At 43.7% G+C, this 22,931-nt stretch overlaps 1 protein-coding gene across 3 annotated transcripts in view; it reads right to left on the minus strand.

The window, feature by feature from the left end:
* Positions 1–2,519: 2,519 nt before the first annotated feature.
* Positions 2,520–22,931, minus strand: part of NLRP1 (NLR family pyrin domain containing 1) — a 46,863-nt gene continuing 26,451 nt past the window's right edge. Inside the window, exons 9-17 of one of the 3 annotated variants that reach the window (XM_079132400.1) lie at positions 22,818–22,907; positions 19,962–20,011; positions 19,307–19,469; positions 17,399–17,622; positions 12,155–12,420; positions 11,565–11,690; positions 7,496–7,637; positions 4,806–4,850; positions 2,520–4,381 (exon numbers count right to left, since the gene is read on the minus strand). In XM_079132400.1, coding sequence (XP_078988526.1) covers positions 4,074–4,381; positions 4,806–4,850; positions 7,496–7,637; positions 11,565–11,690; positions 12,155–12,420; positions 17,399–17,622; positions 19,307–19,469; positions 19,962–20,011; positions 22,818–22,907 — 1,414 coding nt within the window. In that variant the 3' untranslated portion in view covers positions 2,520–4,073. Of the gene's footprint in view, positions 4,382–4,805; positions 4,851–7,495; positions 7,638–11,564; positions 11,691–12,154; positions 12,421–17,398; positions 17,623–19,306; positions 19,470–19,919; positions 20,012–22,817; positions 22,908–22,931 lie in introns of all 3 variants that reach the window. The other 2 variants (XM_079132399.1, XM_079132401.1) reach the window with 2 other exon arrangements.

Consider the following 22,931-nt stretch of genomic DNA (forward strand, 5'->3'; position numbering starts at 1 on the left):
TGCCCCTAAGTTCAATCCTCAGTACCCTCCCCCCGCAAAAAAAAAAGAATATATTAATTGATTAGAACTGATTAACAGGGGCTGGGGAGATAGCTCAGTTGGTAAAGTGCTTGCCTTGCAAGCACAGGGTCCTGGGTTCGATTCCCAGCACCTCAAAAAAAAAAAAAAAAAAAAAAAAACTGATTAACGGACACTGTTCTATGCAATTTGATGTCTAGTGTAAGGCAAAATAGGCAAATAGTTTGATCTCTCTGTGCTTCTGAGAGGCTTTTATGAGACCTTTGTTTATGTAGAGAAGAAACAAAGTCTAAGACAAATGTGGCCTCTCACCCTTAAGATAGCTGAGGACATCAAATTCAGATGCAAGTTTTGTATCTGCCACATTTAGCAGAGAACTTGACACAGGGGCTGATCTGAAATTCCATCTAAATCATCAAATTTATTATGTATAGCTTTCTTGTCTTTGGAAGTGGAGAGTCACAGTCTTAGGTGTAGAGTCCTGAGATGCTGTAGGAGATTTTACTGTTAGCAACAGAAAGTAGCCAGTTATCTGGATCTTAGGTAAAAACATCCTTGTCAAAGCATGAGACTCCTCTTCCATTATAGGGCATGTCTAAGAGCTGGGATACAAAAATTTGGGGACATCCTCAGAATCAATCAAATTTGTGGAACATGTTAACAATGTGGTCTGAGCAAGAAGGTCAATGAGTCCAGAAGGTGGCATTTCTGGATCATGCTTATGAGGCAGCTGGGACTAATGTCACAAGTGTGAAATCCTCCCTTTCCAATTTGTTTTATGCTATGCACGAATCCTCTTAGATTCTCTGTGGGGATAGTTGTGGGTGGTTGAGCTATGCTGACCCCCCTCACCTATCCAGTGAGCAGTGAAGCCAAGAGATTGTACCTACCCTTTATTGCTGCAGTAGTCCCTCCCTGCCACCCCCAACACAGTTTCACTTTCTGTAGTTTGTTACCTGAGATCAAATGTATCCCAAGGATATTAAATGGAAAATTCCATGAATAAACAATTCCTAAATTTTAAATTGTGTGTCATTCTGAGTAGCATGATGTAATCTTTCACCGTCCTTCTCTGTACAGCCTGGGAAGTGAATCATCACCTTTTTGTGTGCATACATGCTGCTGCATATGATGTAGCCTCTTAGTTACTCAGTAGTTGTCTGGGTTATCAGACCAACTGTCACAGTATCATAGTCCTTGGGTTCACGTAACTCATTTTCCTTAATAATGGCTCCAATGTGGAAGAGTAGTGATACTAACAAGTCAGATATGCCAAAGAGAAGCCACATAGTACTTCCTTTAAGAAAAAGGTGAAGGTACAATAAGATATTTTGAGAAAGAGGGACCACATTAATTTAACTGTCTATACACACATATTCTCTTTTATTATTGATGATTGTTGTTAATCTCTCTCTTTCTTTCTTTGTACTAGGGAATGAACCTAGAAGACTTAACCATTGAGCAAAGTCCTTAGTCTTTTTATTTTTTTTTAATTTATTTTTTATTTTTATTTTTTGCAGTGCTGGGGATTGAACCCAGGGCCTTGTGCTTGCAAGGCAGGCACTCTACCAACTGAGCTATATCCCCAGTCCTATTTTTTTATTTTGAGACAGGGTCTTGCTAAGTTGTTTAGGGCTTCGCTAAGTTGCTGAGGCTGGTTTTAAACTTGTGATCCTCCTGCTTCAACCTCCTGAGCCACTAGGATTACAGGTGTGCACCACTGCACCCAGCTATTGTTAATCTCTTATTTAGCTAACTTATAAATTAGGTATGTATATATAGGAAAAACATAATTATCTCTAAGATTCAGTACTAACCACAGATTCAGGCATCCACTGGGGGGTCTTAGAATATATTCCCCGCAGAAAAGGGAGGACTTCTGTACAAACTATATGCTTGACACTGACTCTGAGCACCTGCATGTATTATCTCATGCAACTAAAATAAACCCTCAAGGTCAGGGACACCAAAGAAGAGATCCCCCCACCCAGAAATATCCTACTATGCAGTGGATGGGAAAGGAAGAGGGTGGGGGACTCAAGTGCAGTGGCTGACTGGGGAGGGAGATAAGATCAACTTGTGATTCTGAATCTTGGGCAGGGGTAGTATGAGTGAAGCTTTGCTTTCATGAGTCAAAGGCAACTTTGTATGTTGTATGTTGTAATACCAATGGGTTTAATTCTTTTTTCTCCATGCTTCATGAATTTTGTTATTTTTTAAAATTAAAAAAAAATTTAGTCATACATGACAGCAGGATGTATTTTGACATATCATACATACATGGAGTATAACTCTCCATTCTTGGGGTTGTACATGATGTGGAGTTACACTGGTCATGTGTTATATATGAACATAGGAATGTTATGTCCAATTCATTCTACTGTCTTCCCCATTCCCATCCCGTGCCCCTGCCCCGTCCATTCTGGTGAATCTCCATGCCCTGCTTTCCCGGCCTATTGGGAATCATTATCCGCCTTTCAGAGAGAACATTCAGCTTTTGGTTTTTGGGGATTGGTTTATTTCACTTAGCATGATGGGCTCTAGTTCCATCCATTTACTGGCAAATTCCATAATTTCATTCTTCTTTATGGTTGAACAATATTCCAATGGGTTCAACTCTAAGATTATGATTCACTGGAGTCATGGGTGTAGCCCATTAACTTGGAGATTATTAGTAGGGTAGACTCTGGCATCACATGGATAATGTGATGATCAGTGAGGGTATTAAGGGGAATATCCAGAGAAAGTGCCTTTACCATTAACCTATTAATAAATCTTTACTTAATATTCCCCATGGGCCAGGCACTATACTACGCACTGGGAAGGAATTGAAGGGTAGATCAGACATGGCTCCTGCCCTTAGGAAGCTAACCATTTAAGTGGGAGAAGATGAGCAATTGAAGTAGCAGGGATGATGCCACATCTGATGGGGCAAGAGGGACACAGGCTGCTGCAGGAACACAGGGTAGTGTGGTACCTAAACCTGATGTAAGGGCATGGAATCACTTTCTACAGGAGGACATCTCTCAGCTAAAACCTAGACTCCATTCCCCCTGTGGCCTCCTTCTCTGTCCCTCCTGGCTCTAGGAATCCATTTAGAACCAATATAAAAGCCAAGTCAACATGACAACTGGAGAGGCCCACAGTCCTAGCCCCCACTTCTTTATTTTTCTAAGAAACACAGACAACCTTGACTGCTTGGTAACCTGGCCAGCTGCTTGTTTTCTTCTGAAGGATGGAACCCAATGTGTGACTTTACCCATTCCTAGGCATTGATAAAATTGTCTAGATTAAACAGATTGAGTATGTGTCAAAACATGTAGAAACTATCCCTGGCTCTGAAATTTCATAAACTCTCACAAAAACTCCATGACCAAACACTCTCTCATGAATCTGCCTGTATAGAACATCTCCTTTCCTGGTATTCATCTAGAGGATGTTGATACCCTCTATAATAAATGCTTTAGATAGATCACCCTGGCATTTAGTCCTTCCTTCTTTGGAACCCTAACCAGATCTATCTTGGGGTGATTTGGGATAGTCCCTGGCAGGAATTCCCCTACAACCACTTTTGAGGAAACCACAGCTGTGAGTTTGGCTGGATAGAATAACTGAAAAAATAAATCTTTCCTCCTCCTATTCACAGGTCATTCAAACTCCTCAAATACACATGTCCATTTCCATTGTCTCAAGTCAGAGGTAAACAGTCCCATGGCCTCTCTATTCCTGTGTGCATCTGGATGGGACAAGGAGGATTCTGGGCTTGGCTGCTAGGGTCACAAGACCAGCCTCTTCAAGATCTGCAGGAATCTTGCCAACTTCAGAAGAACATTCCCTGAGATGCTGTTATCCCACCTAGACTGTAGGCTGTGAAAGTCAAAGGAGGTAGTCTGAGCGCCTGTGAGGCACTTCTGGGCAGGGATGCCCATCAGGGGGCATCATCCATAACTTTAGAGCTGGAATGCAACTCAGACGACAACTTGTTTATGGATGAAGAAACTGAGACCCAAAGAAGGATCAGGCAGAGCCAGGACTCAAAGGTGAGTGCTCAGACTTCAGTTGCTGAACCTGTCAGAGATTCCTGAGTCTTCTCCCCACTTCTCCCAGAGTTCCACAATCAGGTGAGGATGGATCTCCTTCAAGGCTCGGTAGAGCTTGTCTTTGCAGGACCAGTCCCAGGACCGGCTGAAGCTGAAGAGCTTGCGCATCTGACCTGGCTTGGTATTCTCAGCCCGTACCGTCTCATACTGTTCTTCGCTCAGCACCTGTCCATGCAGCTTGTCCAAGACAGGGTCCACTGATGTCACTCGGGCCACCAGCTGCTCCCGATGCTGATCCACGAAGTGCAGTGAGCCTGAGGCATCTGGGGGTGAAGTGAGGCTGTCAATGAGTGAGGACAGACTCCCACTGTAGGCCACAGTTCTAGCTCTTTTTGCTTATTTCCTCTGCATTTCTGGCTCCCTTCTCCCTCTGGAAAGGCATTTGACCACCAGAAAAGCACCTCAACCATTCCTCATGCCAGCATCTAGCCTCGAATTCTGATGGAGTAGGGAGGAAGGATTCATGATGGATTGTGTGACTGAGGGTGGGGTGCGAGGGCCTCCATGGGCAGGAGCAAGGTGGATGGGGAGGGCCTGTGCCCTGGGCATGCGCCGCTCTTCAACCAGATCCCTGGTGAGGTTTGCAATGAGAAGGTCCCTTCCTTTCTCTCTCCCCTTCCCTCCAGGACCAGACAGTACACCCCAGGACACAGCTGGTTCCTGTGGTCTCTGACAGATATTACTGACCTTTGGTGACCGGAGGGATCAGAGTAGCTGCAGGTCTGAGGTCACCTGGAGGAAAAGAGAGATGTAGAAGCATTCGTAATGGTTATAAACATATAGACACACCTTGAAACTCCCACCCACTTCTGAGATTCTTAGATTCTGAGAACAAATTACAGACAAATTGTGGTAGAATCTGGAGTAAGGCCTGGAAGGGCCTTTAGGGATTTATCTAGATGAATTCCTTCCTTATGCATATGGGGAAACCGAGGCTCAGAGGGAATGATCATAGACTAATAAAGAGAGAGAAATTATCTGAACGATCAATAGCAATTTCTCCTACAACATCACATCTCAGACTCAAGGTTTTATCCTGTCTTGGCCTGCACTGACTCTCTGATGGAGACTATGCAACTCCCTTGTCAGATAGCTTAAACTATTTGACATTCTTATTCTGAGCAAAAATGTACTCTTTGTACTTGTTTGATATTCTATGCACACAGACCAAATATGTGTGTTTTGAATTTAGGATGTCAGAATCAAGAACAAGCAAACCTTTGCACATGGAAATAATGAGTGAATTTTAACAGGAGAGAGCAACAGCAGCAGCAACAACAACAACAACGAAACAGTAGCAAATGAAGGGGCTTAAATAATTACTTTCATTAAGTAATGAAAGTACTTATACTTAATGGGGAAGGGGAAGTTTGCAGCAGTTCATGTGAATGAGGTCTGAGAGTTTAAGGAGACCCTAAGTTTAGTGGACCCAAAGGGCAAGGAAATGGGCACAAGGACCCAGGCTGTGGTATTGGGGGCACTGGGTCCATTTGTATGGCAGGGTAGGTGTTGGGGGAGGGTGTTCCTCATACTTGATTTTGACTGAAAAATCTTGGACTCAATTCTGACTCGTGCAATCTGGAGTATCTATTGAAGGTGACAGGGTGGCCAAGAATTAAAAAACCCAAGTATAAGAGGAATGATAGAGGGAACTGGAGATGTTTAGCTTGCATCAGGATAGACATGAGGGAGGTCCAGTATCTGAAGATTTTCCCTGGGGAGGAAAGTGGACTTGTGTGGGTTTCAAGGGACAGAAGTAAGATTGATAGGAGGAAGAAGTTGGCTTAACATAAGGAAAAAGAACAACATTGCCACTATTTATTAAGGATCATTGCTTGAGGCATGCACAGACATCATTTTATTTAGTCTTTCCAACAATGCTACCAGTTAGTCATTTTGATCCTCATTTTACAGATGAGTAACCCCAGACTCAAATGAGTTCAGTAATTTTCCCAAGATCACTCGGCAAGTAAATGCTGGGGTGGGATTCAAACCAGGTCTGAGGCTGGGGCTGGTTATTTCTCCACCTGTGGTTGCACCCAAGACAAGGCTGAGTCCAGCTCATCCCCTTTCCACCACATTGTGGAGCCTATTTTTGTCAGTCGAGTTGATACCATCACCATTGTTTGACAGCTGGCAAGGGCTGGTTGTCCCTAGAAGTACTAATTATGGGATTTTGGTTTTGGTGGACATTGGTACTGGGCTAAGAGACTGTAAGTTTTCTTCACCACTGAATGTTGGAAGCCGTGTATAAATTATGGGTTTGTTTGAGCCAACATAAGGCAGGGAGGCTACTTTTTCTGGGAACTCACTGGTGAAATTCCCCAGTTGGAGAAAGCCCAGATCATGCTGGTGCACCGCCTTAGCTCACACCCTAGATTCAAATGCAGCTGCCTGGAGATGGTCATAACCTGCCAAACCCCAAACAACTTGTTCTTCTCATCTTTATCTTGTTTTCCTCAAGAAGCCTGCCACACTGAAACTCTTTGACGTATTTCCCCTTAAATAAAGGATTTGGGTCTTTTTCCCTTGTTCAGTTCCAATTCCTATCTGGGCTGGAAGATCCACCAGGTGCCACACTTTTAAAACTATCTTCAGTCTATTGTCTTCTGTTCCCTACTGATTATTTTTAGACATTTTATTTCCCCAGCCAGTTCACACCTCCAAGCTGGAATCTACTCTACCAGGGTGCTGGTAACCTTGGCACCTGAAAGTTCATTATTTGATTTCCCCTTGTCTATTTTGAAAATACTGACTGATCCTGTGGTGCAATGTTGGCAAAAGTGGCTTAATCCATCAATGGTAGAACCATCTAGGGCTTACTCTCTCATTTCATATCCAAGCTATCATGAGCAACTGTGTCGAAAGCCTGGCAGATATTAAAATCTGCTGATTCAAGAGCAGTGTGGAGCCAGGTGTGGTGACTAAAATCCCAGCCACTCCACAGACTGAGACAGGAGGATTGCAAGTTGGAGGCCAGCCTCAGCAACTTAGCCAGATCCTAAGCAACTTAGTGAGACCCTGTCTCAAAATAAAAAAATAAAAAAGGACTGGGAATATGGCCCAGTGGTAAGGCGCCCCTGGGTTCAATCCCAGTCCTGAAACCAAACAAATAAACAACCTTCCCTCAACCAAAAAAATCCCACAAAACAAAAAGATCAGTGTGGAGATACAGCAGTACACAGGAGAGAAAATGGGGGCTTAGTAAATTAGATGGATTTGAGTTTAAATTCTAGTTATACCAGATGTTACATAACTTGAAAAAAACACATAACTTCTCTGGGCTATTCTCCTTCGTGGATTTTGAGCTCCCCGGCTACCCAACGCTGACTTTCCTTCCCCCACCTCTGAGCTTTCTAGACTTGTCCTGGTTTTACCTGGTTTTAGCAGGGCCTTCCATACTATAGTTCCACCTTTCTTGTCTTTTATTTGCAACTTGATCCCTGATCCCAAGTGACCAACATAGAACTCAGAGAAGAGCTGAGGTTTTCCAGGGCTCCGATAGCAGAGCTCCAGTTCCTGAAGAGACAAAGAGTTGCCATGTGAGAAGCCACTGTTCATCCTGCAAGTGAGGTCTTTCCTATCTGATACCTTGTTGGCCCTGCCCAACCCCATAAGGATACTGACTATCTCTTTTACTGGAATCGGTCTCCATCTTCAGACCACAAATCTCCAAAGGACAAGGACACAGCTGGGTACCTCATGCCTGAGTCAGGGCTCATCCTAAAGGTAGTGCTCACACATCCTAAGGCAGATCTTTCACCCTCCATCTTGAACGAATCTTTCTTCATCTGTCTCCCCCATCTGGAATCCAAATCCCCATGTCTCCAATCTAGAACCTTTCTTCCTGATAGATACCATACTCAAACCACTTTCAGTCAATAGAAAATTTATAGCCATCCCCTGTTGAAATCAAAACAGAACTCATGATTCTCAACTGTTTTCCAAACATTCCCCTCATGTTTCCTCAAACTCAGTTAATGGCTCTACAATCTATGGAGCACTCAGGTTCCAAATTTAAGCATCATTGTTGATTCTTGCCTTTTTCTTCTCATACACACCAATCTACCAAGTCCTGTTGCCTCTACCTCAAAAATAGCTTCCTTCCTCCCTCCTTTCCTCTCTCCATACCACACTTCTTCCTTCCTTCCTTCCTTCCTTCCTTCCTTCCTTCCTTCCTTCCTTCCTTCCTTCCTTCCTTCCTTCCTTCCTTCCTTCCTTCCTTCCTTCCTTCCTTCCTTCCTTCCATTCTTTCCTTCTCTTTCCCTTTTTGTGGTACTGGGGATTGAACCCAAGAGTAGTGTTCTACCTCTGAGCTACATCTCAGCCCTTTCTATTTTGAGGTTGGTTCTTGCTAAATTGCCAAGGTTGGCCTTGTACTTGTGATCCTCCTGCCTCAGCCTTCTAAGCGTCCAGGATTAGTTTCCACCAAAATAGGTTTTGAGAGCAGTTAGACTAATAGTATTTTTTTTTTTTTTTTTTGGTACTAGGTATTGAACCTAGGGGTACCTTATCATTAAGTCACATCACAACCCTTTAAAATTTTTATTTATTTTTTTGTTTTATTTTGAGGCAGGGTCTCACCAAGTTGTTTAGGGCCTCTCTCAGTTGCCGAGGCTGGACTCAAACTTCCAATTCTCCTGCCTCAGCCTCTCAAGTCACTGGGATTAGAAGCATGCGCTACCATGCCCCGGAGTCCTTGTTTTGGTCATCGTCTGTGTTTCAGTTGTCCTGAATCCATCAACTCTTCTCATCTTCATTGCTACGTCCCTAGTAGAACCACCATGAACTCTCACCTGCAGAATTGCAATAGCCTTTTGACTTGTTTCTCTGCTTCTAACCTTGCCTGCTTATCATCCATTCTCAGCCAGAGGCATCTTTATGAAAGTAAACCAGGTCTTACACTATGTTTAAGACACCCCAAGGACTTCCTATTGTGTGTAGAACAAAATCTAGACTCCATGCCAGGCCCAAGTGGACCAAAGAGCTTGGGAGACTTTGCCTCTGATCTTACCCCATCATTTGCTGCATACCCTAAACTCTGCCACTGTCCTTCTTTCTGATACCTGGAGGTGTCAAACTTGCCCCACTTCTGCACACATTCCTTCCATCTGAAACACTGTTACAAATCCTCACATGCCTGAACCTTTCTTGTTACCCAGGTCTCAACTTAAGTGGCAAGTCAGGAGATGCCTTCCATGACTACCCAGTCACTCTTTCCCCATGATGTACTTGCTTCATAGCACTTGGTGTCACTGTATTTGGTCACTGGTTCTTTAATTATTTGAACTTGGGATGTAAGCTTCCCAAGAGAAGGGATTCACCTGCTAGGGCCACTGAACTATCTCCATTGAAGAATATACTTGGCACTGGGCTAATGTTTGTTGAGTTACTGAATTTTGTCTCTCTCTCAACCCTCCTTAACAACTGACACTGCAGGAAAACTCCAAAATATTCATTCTCGGATTCGTACTTTCTAACTCTAAAGCTAAACATCACAGCCAGGCACAGAGGTCCATGTCTGTAATCTCAGCACCTCAGGAGGCTGAGGCAGGAGAATAGCAAATTTGAGACCAGTTTTGGCAACTTAAGAGATCCTGTCTCAAAAATAAAAAATAAAAAGGGCTGGGGACGTAACTCAGGGTTAGAGCTTTCCTGAGTTCTATTGTCAGTAACCACCCTCACCCCAAATCAATATCACTTACTCCTAACTATAGGACATCTATCTGTCTATTCATTAGATAGGATAATCAGGAATCTTTCAGAGGCTGCTGATTTTGGAAGTGGACAACTTCTGCTGAGATGTCAGAATAAGGTTTTCTCATCCCTCAGTACCCTTTTCTATCCTTTTAATTGTACTACTAACTCTCTGTCTACAACTCCACTTTGACACCCTCTACAACATTAATATATTCTCCCTTTTTTTTCAGCCTGTTATTTCTGATTCCCTCTGTTTTTCTTCTATCACTTGAGGAAAACCAAAACTCTCTTAGACACTTTCCCCAAATATAACTACTGCTCTGCATTTAGCTGCCTGTTGGATCTACCAACCTCCCCTTTTTCTTGCAGATAAAAATCTCACAGCTAGTCGAGGGAGAATTTTCACTATAGTAAATACTTCTTGTTGAATTTTCACTTGTTGCAATGGGACAATTTGTGACTAGGGAGTGGGGAGCACACTGGCCACCAAACTTTCTTTAACAGACTCAGTTGGATTCTGATGTTTTGCTTGATTGGATTTCATAATCTGGGATCCTTTTGGTTTTGGTAATTGTAGTTGTCTGATGTATCCTTTCCTGAGTCTTAAATGTTGGTACATAACCACTGTCATTTCAGATGGTTCAAAGACTCATCTTACACTCATCTAACCATGGTTCAACTATAGACCATCATTCATGGAGGTTTCTCTGATCCTAAGCAGCAAAACCTGGGCAATGATGATATCATGAATGAATGCCCAGTAAAACGATCTCATCTGCTTTTGGCCAAAGGAGGACAGTGGTACTGAGAAAGAACAAAAAATATCTCCTGGTGTCAGGAATTGATCTGATGCTCACAGCTAGACCTCAGTGTCATTATAAACTGATCTGAGGTTTGCAGCTCAGCCTGGTGGACATACACAGGACATCTACCTTAGACTGGTCACTAGGCAGCCCAGAAAATACCAAACATCCCTCCACCACACACTAAATGACTGCTATTTCTTTAACAATTACAGTTTTATTATTTATTTATTTATTTATTTTAGTACTGGAGATTGAACCCAGGGGTGTTCTATCAATGATCTACATCCCCAGCCCTTTTTACAAATTTTTATTGTGTGAGACAAGGTCTTGCTAAGTTGCCCAAAATGGTCTTGAATTTGCAATCCTCCTGGGTTACAAGCATGCACCATTATGCCTGGATATATTAATTTTTGTTTTCTTTAGTTTGTCTCTTAGAGATAAGATTTGTTGAGCTGCTCAATCATAGAATTGCTCCTGCTTTCTGACAATATCCAATCTAGAGCAAATCTGTTTCCTTAGACATTCCCTCCAATTACCCATTTGAGACCCAGATCCTAAAGTAGTTTTTTTTAACCTTTTACTGAGATGCCCTCATAATTTCCCATGGTGTGTAGTCTCCTGCTGCAACAAATAATAAACACAGTGTGTTTGATTACAGGTGCGTTCCTGGTGCATTTTGACTGGAAGGCATCGATACCCTGTAGTCCAAACACTTACCAGTGCCCTCAAGTTGAACCCCATCATACTCCCCATCCCAAATGTGATCGCCCTCCCCCTAACTTCCTTTCTTACAATCTTTGAAGCATTCTTACCCTAAATTCCACTTGCCTCTGCTCAATCCCAATTCACCTGGTCCCTGGGAAAGCCCTGAGACCTTCCCCATACGCTTTCCTAAGCATGAGTTCTGATTCACTGAGGAGCAAACATCTGGAATGCTCACCTTGGGAATGATTTCCAGCTTCCTTGAAGCAGACACAGTATAGCGGGATCCCAGGTAAAGGGGTGTCACTGGAGGTGGCTTGTGTATTCGCACAAAATGGAACTTCTTTTCTTCATCATCTATGGCCTGAGGAACGTATAGAAAAATGACTAAGGGAGATCTGCCTTACAGAATATGGTCTGAATAAAGTGAGATGCCTTCCTCTTCCCTGGTGTTCTGTCACATAGACAGTCCTATGCTTGGCCTCTGCTATGCCAGGGTAGAAATAGGGTCATTGCCAGAGAAGAAGGGAGGATAGAGAAAGGTCACAATTTTGGGCATGGAGGTTTTCTATCCTTTTGACTCTTAGAAAGAGGTTGCAAAAGAAAAAGGCTGTCTGGAGGTGAGTGGTGGAACAGTGAACATAGTTTGGGGGGACTTGAGTGTCAGAAGACTAGTCCACATTGAGCAGAGGGCAAGATTATTCACCCCAATCAAGGTTCCTTCCTTCAAAAGTCCCATCCTTATCCCCCGGATCCCTCTAGGAGACTCTCTGGTTGCATCTCATGTTTACTGTCAGTCTACCTTGCCTTTTTGGTTCTTAGCCTCACCTTCTGAATGGAGCAATCACTAGGGATCAGGTAGAGGTGGAAGGAGGTGATTTCCTTGGGATGGAGTTGATGGTACAGCAGTGTGGTGGAGGTGATGGGGATGAAGCACAGGGCGGTGGGGATCATTCTCAGGAGGATTCCCATCGGGGAGAAGCTGGGGTTTTCCAGGACTGCGTAGTGTGGCTCCACCCTGGCTGGCTTCTCCAGGAACATCCCCTCCTCTTTAAAGTGGGCCACATAGAACAGGGAGATGTCCACATGCCCCCCTGTCAAAGAGCCGATTTGAAGAGGTGAGGATTCAGTGTGCTCACAAAGTTAGGCTTGGCTGGGGTAGTAGGATACCTGGGTTTTGGCTCAGAGATCTTCCTGGGAGAAACCTAGAGCTATGGTCTGAATGTTTGGGTCTTCCAAAATTCACATGTTTAGATCCTAACCCCCAAGGTGATGGCATCAGGCATATTTGGGAGGTGATGAAGTCATGGAGGTAGAACCCTCATGAATAGAATTAGCACCCTTATAAAAGAGACCCCAGGGAGCCCTTCTATCCTGTGAAGTTACAACTAGAAGGTACTTTCTAATGAGGAAGAGGGCCCTTGCCAAACACTGAATCTCTGGGCACCTTGATCTTGGACTCCATAGTCTCCAGATCTGTGAGAAATAAATTAGTTTTTTATAAACTATCAAGTATATAATATTTTACTATAGCAGCCTCAAATGGACCAAGACACCCAGCATAAGGAAGGAGGGCATGTCTGGGCAGTTCTGGGAGGTGGCTTCAGTAGCCAGGGACAATACTGTCTCTAGCGTGGGAGCACCACAGGAACACTGACCCTTGAGTCCCCAAACTCAGACACAGGTCCAGCTGCTGGCCCTGGAACTGGGAGAGATTCTGACACTATGGTTACCTGTGCTGGTGTGGATTCTGTAACTCTGAGGACCTGATGAGCGATGCTGGCAGGTTTGACTAGGTAGGTAGAAAACAAGGAGGAGGATGGGGTAGTGAGAAAATGGAGTGACCAAGGGCAGCCTACATTGTTCATCTGTTTGGCTACCATTCAAACTGTTATTTTGGGAAGAACCCCTTCCTCCACCATTGTGTGGGTATTGGCAGGAAGCAGCTACTCTCTGGCAGCTATGACACAGGTGTGTGACCAAGACTTAAGTGGGTACTCCTAATCAGGACTCGAGTCTAGAGGGGTGAAGTTCAGATGAAGAGATGACTGGAAATAATTTTGGCAGTTGCAGTAGGGTCAAGAGTCCAGTGGTTCCCATGACAGAAGGATCCCACAGGGACTGTGATTGCAGTAGAGATGGCTTTGTATTTTCTTGGTGTGACCTTGGCTGTGTCCTTGGTTTCTCAGCATGGTTGGTTCACTGCTTCCCCCCACCCCTTAGACTTGTTGCATAACTTTTTGTTAAGAATATGGCTATTCAAGAATATTCTAATGCATTTCTTTACTTCCTAAACAAACCAGAATTTCTTTCTTTGATTGTAATCTCTGACCAGTGTACCAGGTTGGCGTGTTGAAGCCATAAGAGAGAGTTCCAAGAGATGAAGGCTGGGAATGGGAGCAACACTGGCTTAGAGATCAGGAGTTCTGGCTCCATCACTATTTTGTCAGGCAACCACTGAAATGCAGGTGGTATCTAGGTAGCAAGACATCCATCCAGCTAGACAAGGTCCTTAGTGTGGGTATCAATCAAAACATTACTGAGTGATATTAATTCTAGAAGGGGCCATGAGGACCATCACTTAAGACCATGCACTTATTAATTGCATTTTTGGATGAAAAATATTACAGTGGTGTACTTCTGAAAAGAAAATCAAGAATTCACACATGAATTTCACCAACCAAGCAATACAGCTATTATGATCATTGTTGCCTTTTCCATTACAGTCATTCTGTGCAGTAACACTTTTCCCATATATCCATCCTAGTCCAGGTAGCTTTTTCTCCTGCTTTTCCCACAAGGGTTTAAATTGTTGCAAGCACCTGTCAGATCTTTCTCATAATCACAGCATGTGATCCCCACTAGTGGAGGCCTCTCTCTTGTAATTCACCATCTGCCTCTGGTTGTAGAGTTGAGTTTGCTTCCAAGTTTTCACCTTGATAAATAGTACTGCAATGCACATATTTCTGCAGAGAGCTTTTCTATTTCCTTTGGGTTATTGACTTGGAATCAATAAGCACCAAGGGATGAGAAAAGGATATGAAAGCATATGGCCTTTCCCAGCCTCCCAAATGACTATTCCAAGAGGTGGTGCTGTTTGCTTGGCACTGTCATCAGTGACACTAGGTGAATGGTCTCACCTGGACCTCCACAGAACCAGAATGTCTGAAATCCTGGGAGGGAAGCCAAACAGCCAGCCACAGCCCTGGTAACATATTCCGGCACTCTGACCATAGTCTGTAGCACTTACAGATGCTCTGTGCCATGCTGATTTTGGTTGAATTCTGGAAGGTGCTCTGCCTCTCCAACTTACCTTCTTGCTAGGATGTCCTGAGGAGTTTTCTGGGATGTAGAACTTTCAATGCTAAGACCAGGAAAGTTCTGGGTCATCTAAGAACATATTTTGTCCCTTTTACAGACTGTAGCAAAATCACCTTCTCATATCTTCTTGATCAACAGTGTGTTTGGAGGGAAAAGAGTAACAGCAGAGAAGATTATGGTTTGAAGGGGAAGAAGCTTGAGGGATGACTGGGGCAAGTGTCATCAGCAGGAAGACCAGGGCCTTCAGCCTGAAGCTGGTCTCATTAGACATATTCAGAATAAGCCATCAGAGATAGGAGTGTTTCTATGGCAGGGTCTTGGGCCTGGGCCTAATATTTACTTATGGATGCTCCATGGACGTAGTTGGTAAGTGGGACAAATAAGCACTGCAGTGCTGGAGCTCATGGTTCAACAAGGAAGACAGACAGTGAATAGATCACCGTCGAAACGATCACAAGTACTCTGTCATGTGAAGCCCCTTAGCAGCCTCCTTTTCCCCCACCTTCATGCCCAGCGATTGCCTTGGTCACTGCTGCTCCCATCCTCTAAGTGGATCTTACTTCTTTGGACCCTGCCCTTGGGCCTGTGACCTGAGGTCACCCTGGCCCTGTCTTTCTGCTGAGAGTTGTCAGCACCTTCCAGGCTCAGGTGAGCTGTTGACTCATGCTCAAGGAGGGACAATGGGATTCACATGTAAAGACTGTCCAGTAGAGCAGTTAAATAAAGACTGCCTGAACTCCACTCCCAGCAATGCAGCTCAGAGCAAACTATATAACTTCCCTGTATATCATCTGAAAAGTGCAACCAAGAGTGTCTTCCTCCTATTGTGGTTATGAAGATTGAATGAGTTTGTATCTTAGGGTAGCAGGGGCTTCCTTTATGATCATGGAAATGCAGCTTGACCAGCTATATCATCATTTAACTCTTGCGGTTCTTTCCTCAAACAACTTGGCTCAGTTCTCCTGAGAACCCTTGGGGTCTGGGACTGAAAAAGTAGTAAGATCTTTTGAAGATGTATTTTGCTGAACCTGAGTAGATGTGGGGCTCTCTACTGCTGTACAGTCAGAAGGTATTGGTTCCAGAGAGCCAATGTGGGTCCCAGCAATCTAGTCTGGGTGAGCTTCTTGGATGGGTGGATAAAAGGAGTGAGTATAACACAAATGAGGGAATTCACCTTGCCATAGCGCAGGTAATGAGGAGAACAGGGGTCTATGTGCCCTGTTTTTAAAATTTATTTATTTATTGGTACAGGGGATGGAACCCAGGGGTGCTTTACCACTGAGCTATATCCTCAGCCTTTTTATTTTGAGACAGGGTCTCACTTAGTTTCTGAGGCCAACCTCAAACTTATGATCTTCCTGCCTTCTGTGACTATGTAGTCACATAATGGGTCTAGTATTGATTTCGCTATTCCTTTTTCCTCTTTCTTGCTTTGGATTTTTGGGATTTCTCATTCTGAGAAGTCTCATATCTCTCAGAAAGTCTACAAAAATGTTGGTAATTTCCTTTTTTAATATTGCATCTTTTCCATTCTCTTTATCATATTGCTCTGAAATTCCAAATAGATGTATATGAGACCTTCTTATGGTATCCTCCATGTTAATCTTTTGAAAATTTTTTCTTTCACATTTTCTCTCAATCTAATTTGTTAAAATTTATCATTTTTAATGACTTCTTGCTCACATTTTATTTTATTTCTTGGTACCAGGGATTGAATCCAGGGTACTGAACCACATTGCTAGTATTTTTATTTTTTATTTTAAGACAGCGCCTCACTATGTTGCTGAGGCTGGCTCGGAACTTGTGATCCTTCTGCCTCAGGCTCCCGAGCTGCTGGGATTACAGGTAGACACCACTTGCCCAGCTTCATATCTTAAAGACTACTTATCTCTTTGAGCATGTTAATCACACATATTTTATTTTCTGTTTCTGATAATTCCAGTAACTGAAGCATTTAAAGGGCTGACTCTGGAACTTGAGGGTCCCTCTGGCTCTCACTTGTGGTGGTTAATGTTGGTGAGATTTTTGACCATGAGGCTATAGTTCTTGGAACTTTATCTGTGGGAAGTTTTTGGAGGTGACTGAGAACAGAAGCCTTTATGACTACTGTCTTATGTTAGGAAGTCCATGACTTCAGCTTTCTAAAGGATTTCTTTTGTTTGTTTGTTATTTTGGTGATGCTGGGGATTGAACCCAGGGCCTCATGCATGCTAGGCAAGCACTCTACCAACTGAGCTATATCCCCAGCCCTCTCCAATGGCATTGGGCAACTCTGTCTTTTCCTGCCTACAGGGTTTGTAATGGTTTACCATTGTTGATAGGCCCTGGCTACTAAATATTCCTTGTTAGTTCACTAGCCTTACTTTGACATCATCCTGTCTTTAAAAATCTCTTTAAAAATCTCAGCTGAGCATATCACCTGTTTCCTGCTGGGACCCTGAATGATACAATCTATGTAAAGAACATTTAACATTAATATGCTAGTTAATCTTATAATTGAGGATTGATCATTTTCTATTTAGGGAAACTTTCAGGTAAACTTAGGTAAAAATAATTATAAGGCTGAGAGACATTTGTTTTGAAAAAAGATGTGTCCAATCAAGAATGGAATGAGGGAGAACCTCAGTCTCTACCTCTGTAACCTTACCCTCTGCCTTAGTAAGGAAGCCATGAGCTCCCTTCCTATCATTGATTATTCTATATTCTCAGGCCCATTATTACCACCCTCCTCCCTATCCTGCCCTCATTTACCTTGGAGGGCCACAAAGTGAGGTAGGTACACAGCGGCCACAGCTCCCCGCTCAGCTTTGATGTCAAACAGAGGCCCTGCCACCATCCAGCTGTGCAGTGGGACAGTGTTGCCTAGGAACTGGTCCCAGGCACAGAAGTCAATCTCGATGGTCACTGCCCTTCTCACCACAAAGCTGAGACCCGTGTTGGGCCAGTAGTAGGGACCAGCCACAGGGAAGTGAACTCTAGGAAGAAGAGGGAGATGATACTAAATTATACAAACTCCCTGAACACCTGCTGGATGTAGACCTGGTGCAGGAGCTTGTGGATACAGCAGAGGAGCTACAACCTCAGACTTTAGAGTCACAAGGTTTGGTTTGGATCCTGGCTCCTCTGCTCTCTGACTGTGTATCTCTGAGCAAGTTGTTTAGCCTTCCTAACCTCAGTTTCCTCATCTGTAATTAGGAATAATAGCAAAACCTATCTCTTAGGGCTGTGAGTGATGAGTAAACTAATGCAAGTCAGCAATTCATACAGGCCTGGGAGCCCCTAGCTATTGCTTTTTTTAAAATTATTTTTTTTATTTTTAAAGACTGCATTTTGATTCATTGTACACAAATGGGGTACATCTTTTCATTTCTGTGGTTGTGCATGATGTAGATTCATACCATTTGTATAATCATGCATGTACATAGGGTAATGATGTCTGTCTCATTCAACCATTTTTCATACCCCCTCCCTCTCATTTCCCTCTGCATAATCTAAAATTCCTCCATTCTTCTCTCACCCCCACCCCTTCACCCCCATTATATATCATCATCCATTTATCAGGGAAAACATTTGGACTTTGATCTTTTGGGATTGGCTTATTTCACTTAGCATGATATTCTCCAATTCCATCCATTTATCTGCAAATGCCATAATATAATTCTTCTTTATGGCTGAATAATATAGCTATTTCTATTACCATGATGACCATGATGAAATTGGCAAGTGTTCTTGCCAATTATTATTATTACTAAATGACCTACTTACCAGTAGTGAATAGCAATCTACATGCTGATATTAATGATAACTCTTGGAGCTAAAAACAATACTTTTTGGAGATTTTAAATGACTTTTCACTTGGTTCTCCACGTGGCACATGGTCTGCTAGACAGGTGCCACTTTCTGTAAATGCAAATTGGGAGTGATACTATCTCCCGTCTGAGAAAGTGACTTGACAGTGTTTGGTGAGTGGTGACATATTTGTTATGTAAGAGATCATGATTTTGATTATAGACATTTATGACTCATGAGATATAGATGCTTGGAGGGTAGGCTTACCATATTTATCTTAGGATTCCCCCACCAGTAGGGTAGTTATCACATAGTAGCTATTAATACAATGGAAGCACATAGATTAAAAGAGATTTAAGAGATACAATCAAATACAATGAGCAGATCTTGTTTTGATCACCAGCAAGCATGCATTTTAGATAACTGAGCAAATTTGAATACAGACTGGGTGTTAGATGATATAAAAACTCATGTCAGCTGTCAGCTTTGTTAGATGTCACAATGGCATGGTGGTTATAGAAGAAAAAGTATTTTTGTTTTTCTGGGTATGCCAAATGAAATATTTAAGGATAAAATAACCCAATGTCTTGGATTTAAAATATTATAACAATAATGAAAAAGGATGAAAGAGAATAAGTGAATTTGGCAAAATGGTGACTGAAATTGGGTAATGGGATATGAATGTTCCTTTACTGTTTTTGTGTATAGTTGAAACTTTTCACAATAAAACATTTTTTTTTTTACATAATAAAAACTACACACCTAGTATCTAAGTCCTGTCCCTGCCTGCTGATTTGGTAAGGGGAGAGTACCTAGTGGGGAGTGGGGCACAGGAGGCCAGCCTGGGACAGGCAGAGACCTCTCACTCACCGGTACAGGCTCCTCTCTTTGTCCACCATGTCAGGAGCCACAGGCCCTGTGGGGCCCCAGAAGTTTTCTTCAGTTCCCACAGACTCTGTGTGCAAGTCCTCCAAAGAGGCACAAGAAGACAGATGGAAGGGTTTCACTTGTGCTACTTGTGGGGAGCCTCCCTCTGGAATAGGCAGGACAGTGGTCAGTATTCTCCTGACTATCTGAGTCTATCCCTCTATCTGAGTCTATTCCTCCACTGACCTTTGACCCAGCCTCTGTCTACCTCCCCTTCCACGCTGGTTCAGAGTATCACTCTTTTCAGAATGCCCTAAGTGGACGGCTCAAAAGATAGATGAGCAGGGATGAAGAGGTGACTCCTTGAACTCAGGATCCCAGAATGGGAGTCTGATGCATGCATAGACATTGGAGTTGGGCAGCAGCAGACCCCAAGGCTGGGAGAGAGGGAAGCAGAAATTCCTCGAGGTTCTTGCAACCAGAATATCTTGCACAAGGCAGGACCCTTCTAGATGGGAAACCCCATCCTATTCCAGAGATAGGGAACTGGAGATCATCCCATGTCTCAGAGCTACCCATTTCATCATGAGGCTCCCAGTCCAGTCCCTTCAAATACCTGATTGTGATCTCTGCCGCTTGAGTGAGGACATGCTCTTACCCATCTCTCCTCCATCCAGGTTCCCAGTAGGGATCATCACACTTGGCTTCCTGCCAGAGAAGTTCATTTTCCCTTAGATCCTGGGGGAAGCTAGGGATGTCTACACGACATCCCCACTTGAAATTCAACTGATCTAAGTTCAAACCCAGTCCCATGCTTCTGTGGTCTCTGTCTCTGTGAATGGTCTCCATCCACCCATGCACCCATGCCAGAACCACAGCAACATCCTGATTCCTTCCTCCCTGCTGTGGTTTGATGTGTTGATGTGTCCCCAAAAGATCATGCATGAGGAAGTTAATCCCCTGTGCAATGGTGTTGGGAGGTGGGAGCTTTTTAAATGTGATGAGGTCACGAGGGCAGTGCTTTTCTCTGTAGGTTGATATCATTATCACAGGGGTGGATTTGTTGAGTTGAGGGTGGATTTGTTATAAAAGCAAGTTCAGCCCCTTTTTACTCTCTCACATGTACTCTCTGGCTCTTCTGCTTTCTTCCATGGATAATGCAGAGAGAAGGGCCTTTCCAGATGCAAGTTTCTCCACCTTGGACTTCCCAGCCTTTAGAACTGTAAGAAACAATCTCTGCTCTTCATAAATTACCCAGTTTCATATATTCTGTTATGGCAGCACAAAAGAAACTAAGACATTTGCCCACCCTGATAGCTGATCACCTTGATAACACCTCCCAATAGCTCTCCTTTCTATTCTCTATTCTCTGCCTCCAGAGCCTCTATCCTAGTTCCAGGGCCTTGCCTTTGTGGCCTGAACCACTATAGTATCCCTGCTTCTGCTCTGGGTCTCGCTCTAGCACATTTTCTACACAGTAGCTGATCTTAAAGTATGAATCCAATATATCACTACTGCTAAAGCCCTGTAATGTCTATTAATTGCTTCTGAGGGGAAAGTTCTTAAAATGGTCCAAAGGGCCTTGCTATGGCCTGTGTCCCTCTCCAACCCCACCTGTGCCATTTTCTCCCTACTCACTGATCTCTAGATCAGTGGCTCTCAAACTGTGTGTGTGTGTGTGCTTAAAAATTGCATGGAGGGTTTGTTAAAACAGATTCCATTGAAGGAAAATGTCCCCACCCCAGAGATTCCAGTTTAGTAGGTCTGGAGTAGGGCCTGAGAATTTGCATTTCTGAGAAGCTCCCTGGTGATGATGAGACTGATGCTGCTGGTCCATGGACAACACTTTGAGTAGCACTGCTCCATGCATCTGGTCTCCTGCTGTTCCTCAAAGGAGCTGAGCTGTCTCCTGCCTCAGAGTCTCTGCTCAGTTCAGCTGACCTGTCCCGTCTTTCAGAGCTCACCTCAGCTCCTTGGACAAGGTCAAACAGGCCCATTAGTGCACTCACACCCACCCCAGGAGCAATTAAACAGACTTGTGGCAGAACTTGTGCCGGTCTCTCTGCTGGATTTGAGATAGAAAAAATAAAATAAAGGTGTCTAAAGGAAGGAAAATGAGACTATAACATTAATCTGAAAACCTCGTGCTCAAGTTCCTCACACTTCATGTCCCTGGCCATGATCCCTCCCAGGCCTGTCACTCCCCAAGCCAATTTTTTTCCCCCTAAGGCCTGTCACTCCCAAATTTCTAGGACATCTCCAAATATTTATTCACAATCTTAGTGTTATTGGAAATTCACTAATGAAAATGTGCCACGTACTTTTAGGACAGATGGAGCAAAGGGAAATATGATATTTTAAGGAATCTATAACATAGGGAATATTCCAAACATTATCTATTGATCAGATAATGCAGACAATGTCGAAGATCCTGAGAACAGCCAGACCACCATAAACCATCTTGCAATCATCATCAGAGGAATATCATCCACCATACCTTTCCGTGCTTACCGCTTACAAAATTTGTTTTTTCTCACAAAGTTTCTTTTAAAAGGAGAACACAAGACCCCCCAAAGTGCTGTCTCATTTAAGATAGCCCATATTCTGTCTTGAATATATACTCTTTGCTTTCCTGAATAAATGTCTTTTTGTGCCTCTCTGACACATTGAACTTCTTTTCTCTGATGTATGTCAAGCACTTCATTATTCTGAGTTGAGATCCCCCATCCAGGACCTCCCTGCACCCCTTCCAGTGACAGACCGAGCTCCTGGAGGTTGGACTGTGTCTTGTTCACTGCTGTGTCCTCAGTTCCCCAAATAGTACCTCATACACAGGGAATGTTTGTTTAATGAATGGATGACTCTGTGCTTAAACCTAGGAGCCCTTTCCTTTCCATTTATGGTGAGTACACAGCAGTCAAGAACTTGAGGACAGAAAGACTTCACTGTCAGGTGCTGAAATGTGCCAAACTAGGAGAGCATGGGGGCCACAGTGCATTCCCTGGGGTGGAGGCTGGACTGTCTTGCTCTGAGGTGCTCACCCAAGTCCAGGGGATGCATACAAGTGTGGGCGGAGGTGGTAATAGGGAGATGTGATGGTGGTCTTTCCCTGAAAGGTCTCTCTGTGTCTTTGTCTTTGTCTCCCCCTTGTGGTCATCATTCCAAATCTCTGGAACTGGCAGTCACTCCTTACCATGCTCTGCTGGGCTCAGGATTCACTCACTCACTCACTCACTCACTCACTCACTCACTCACTCACTCACTCACTCACTCACTTTTTGACTCCTTATTTGTCAAGTGGAAGAGCTTAAGCAAGCAGGTGATATGATTCCATTTTCACTAAACAACCACAAAACTGATCTCACTCTGGCTTCTGTGGTTTTCTTGGTTTCTTTCTGGCTCTGTTTGTCTCTCCCACCACCCCAAGACTCTTTGTCCACCTCTTAGCTCTGGACAGCTTCAAGGGCTTAGCCCTGGGCCTGGGTCAGCCGGAGAGGTCCGGGTTCACCCTTACCATCTGCTGGAGATGAGCAACCTGGGTGTCTCTTCCTCCAGGGCCTTCAGCTCTTCCCTCACTTGGTCACTCAAAAGGGTATAGTCCAGCCTGCAAGCACAGGGGAGGTCTGGT

Source organism: Sciurus vulgaris, assembly GCF_902686455.1.
Source record: "Sciurus vulgaris genome assembly, chromosome: 3".
NCBI classification, from domain to species: domain Eukaryota; kingdom Metazoa; phylum Chordata; class Mammalia; order Rodentia; family Sciuridae; genus Sciurus; species Sciurus vulgaris.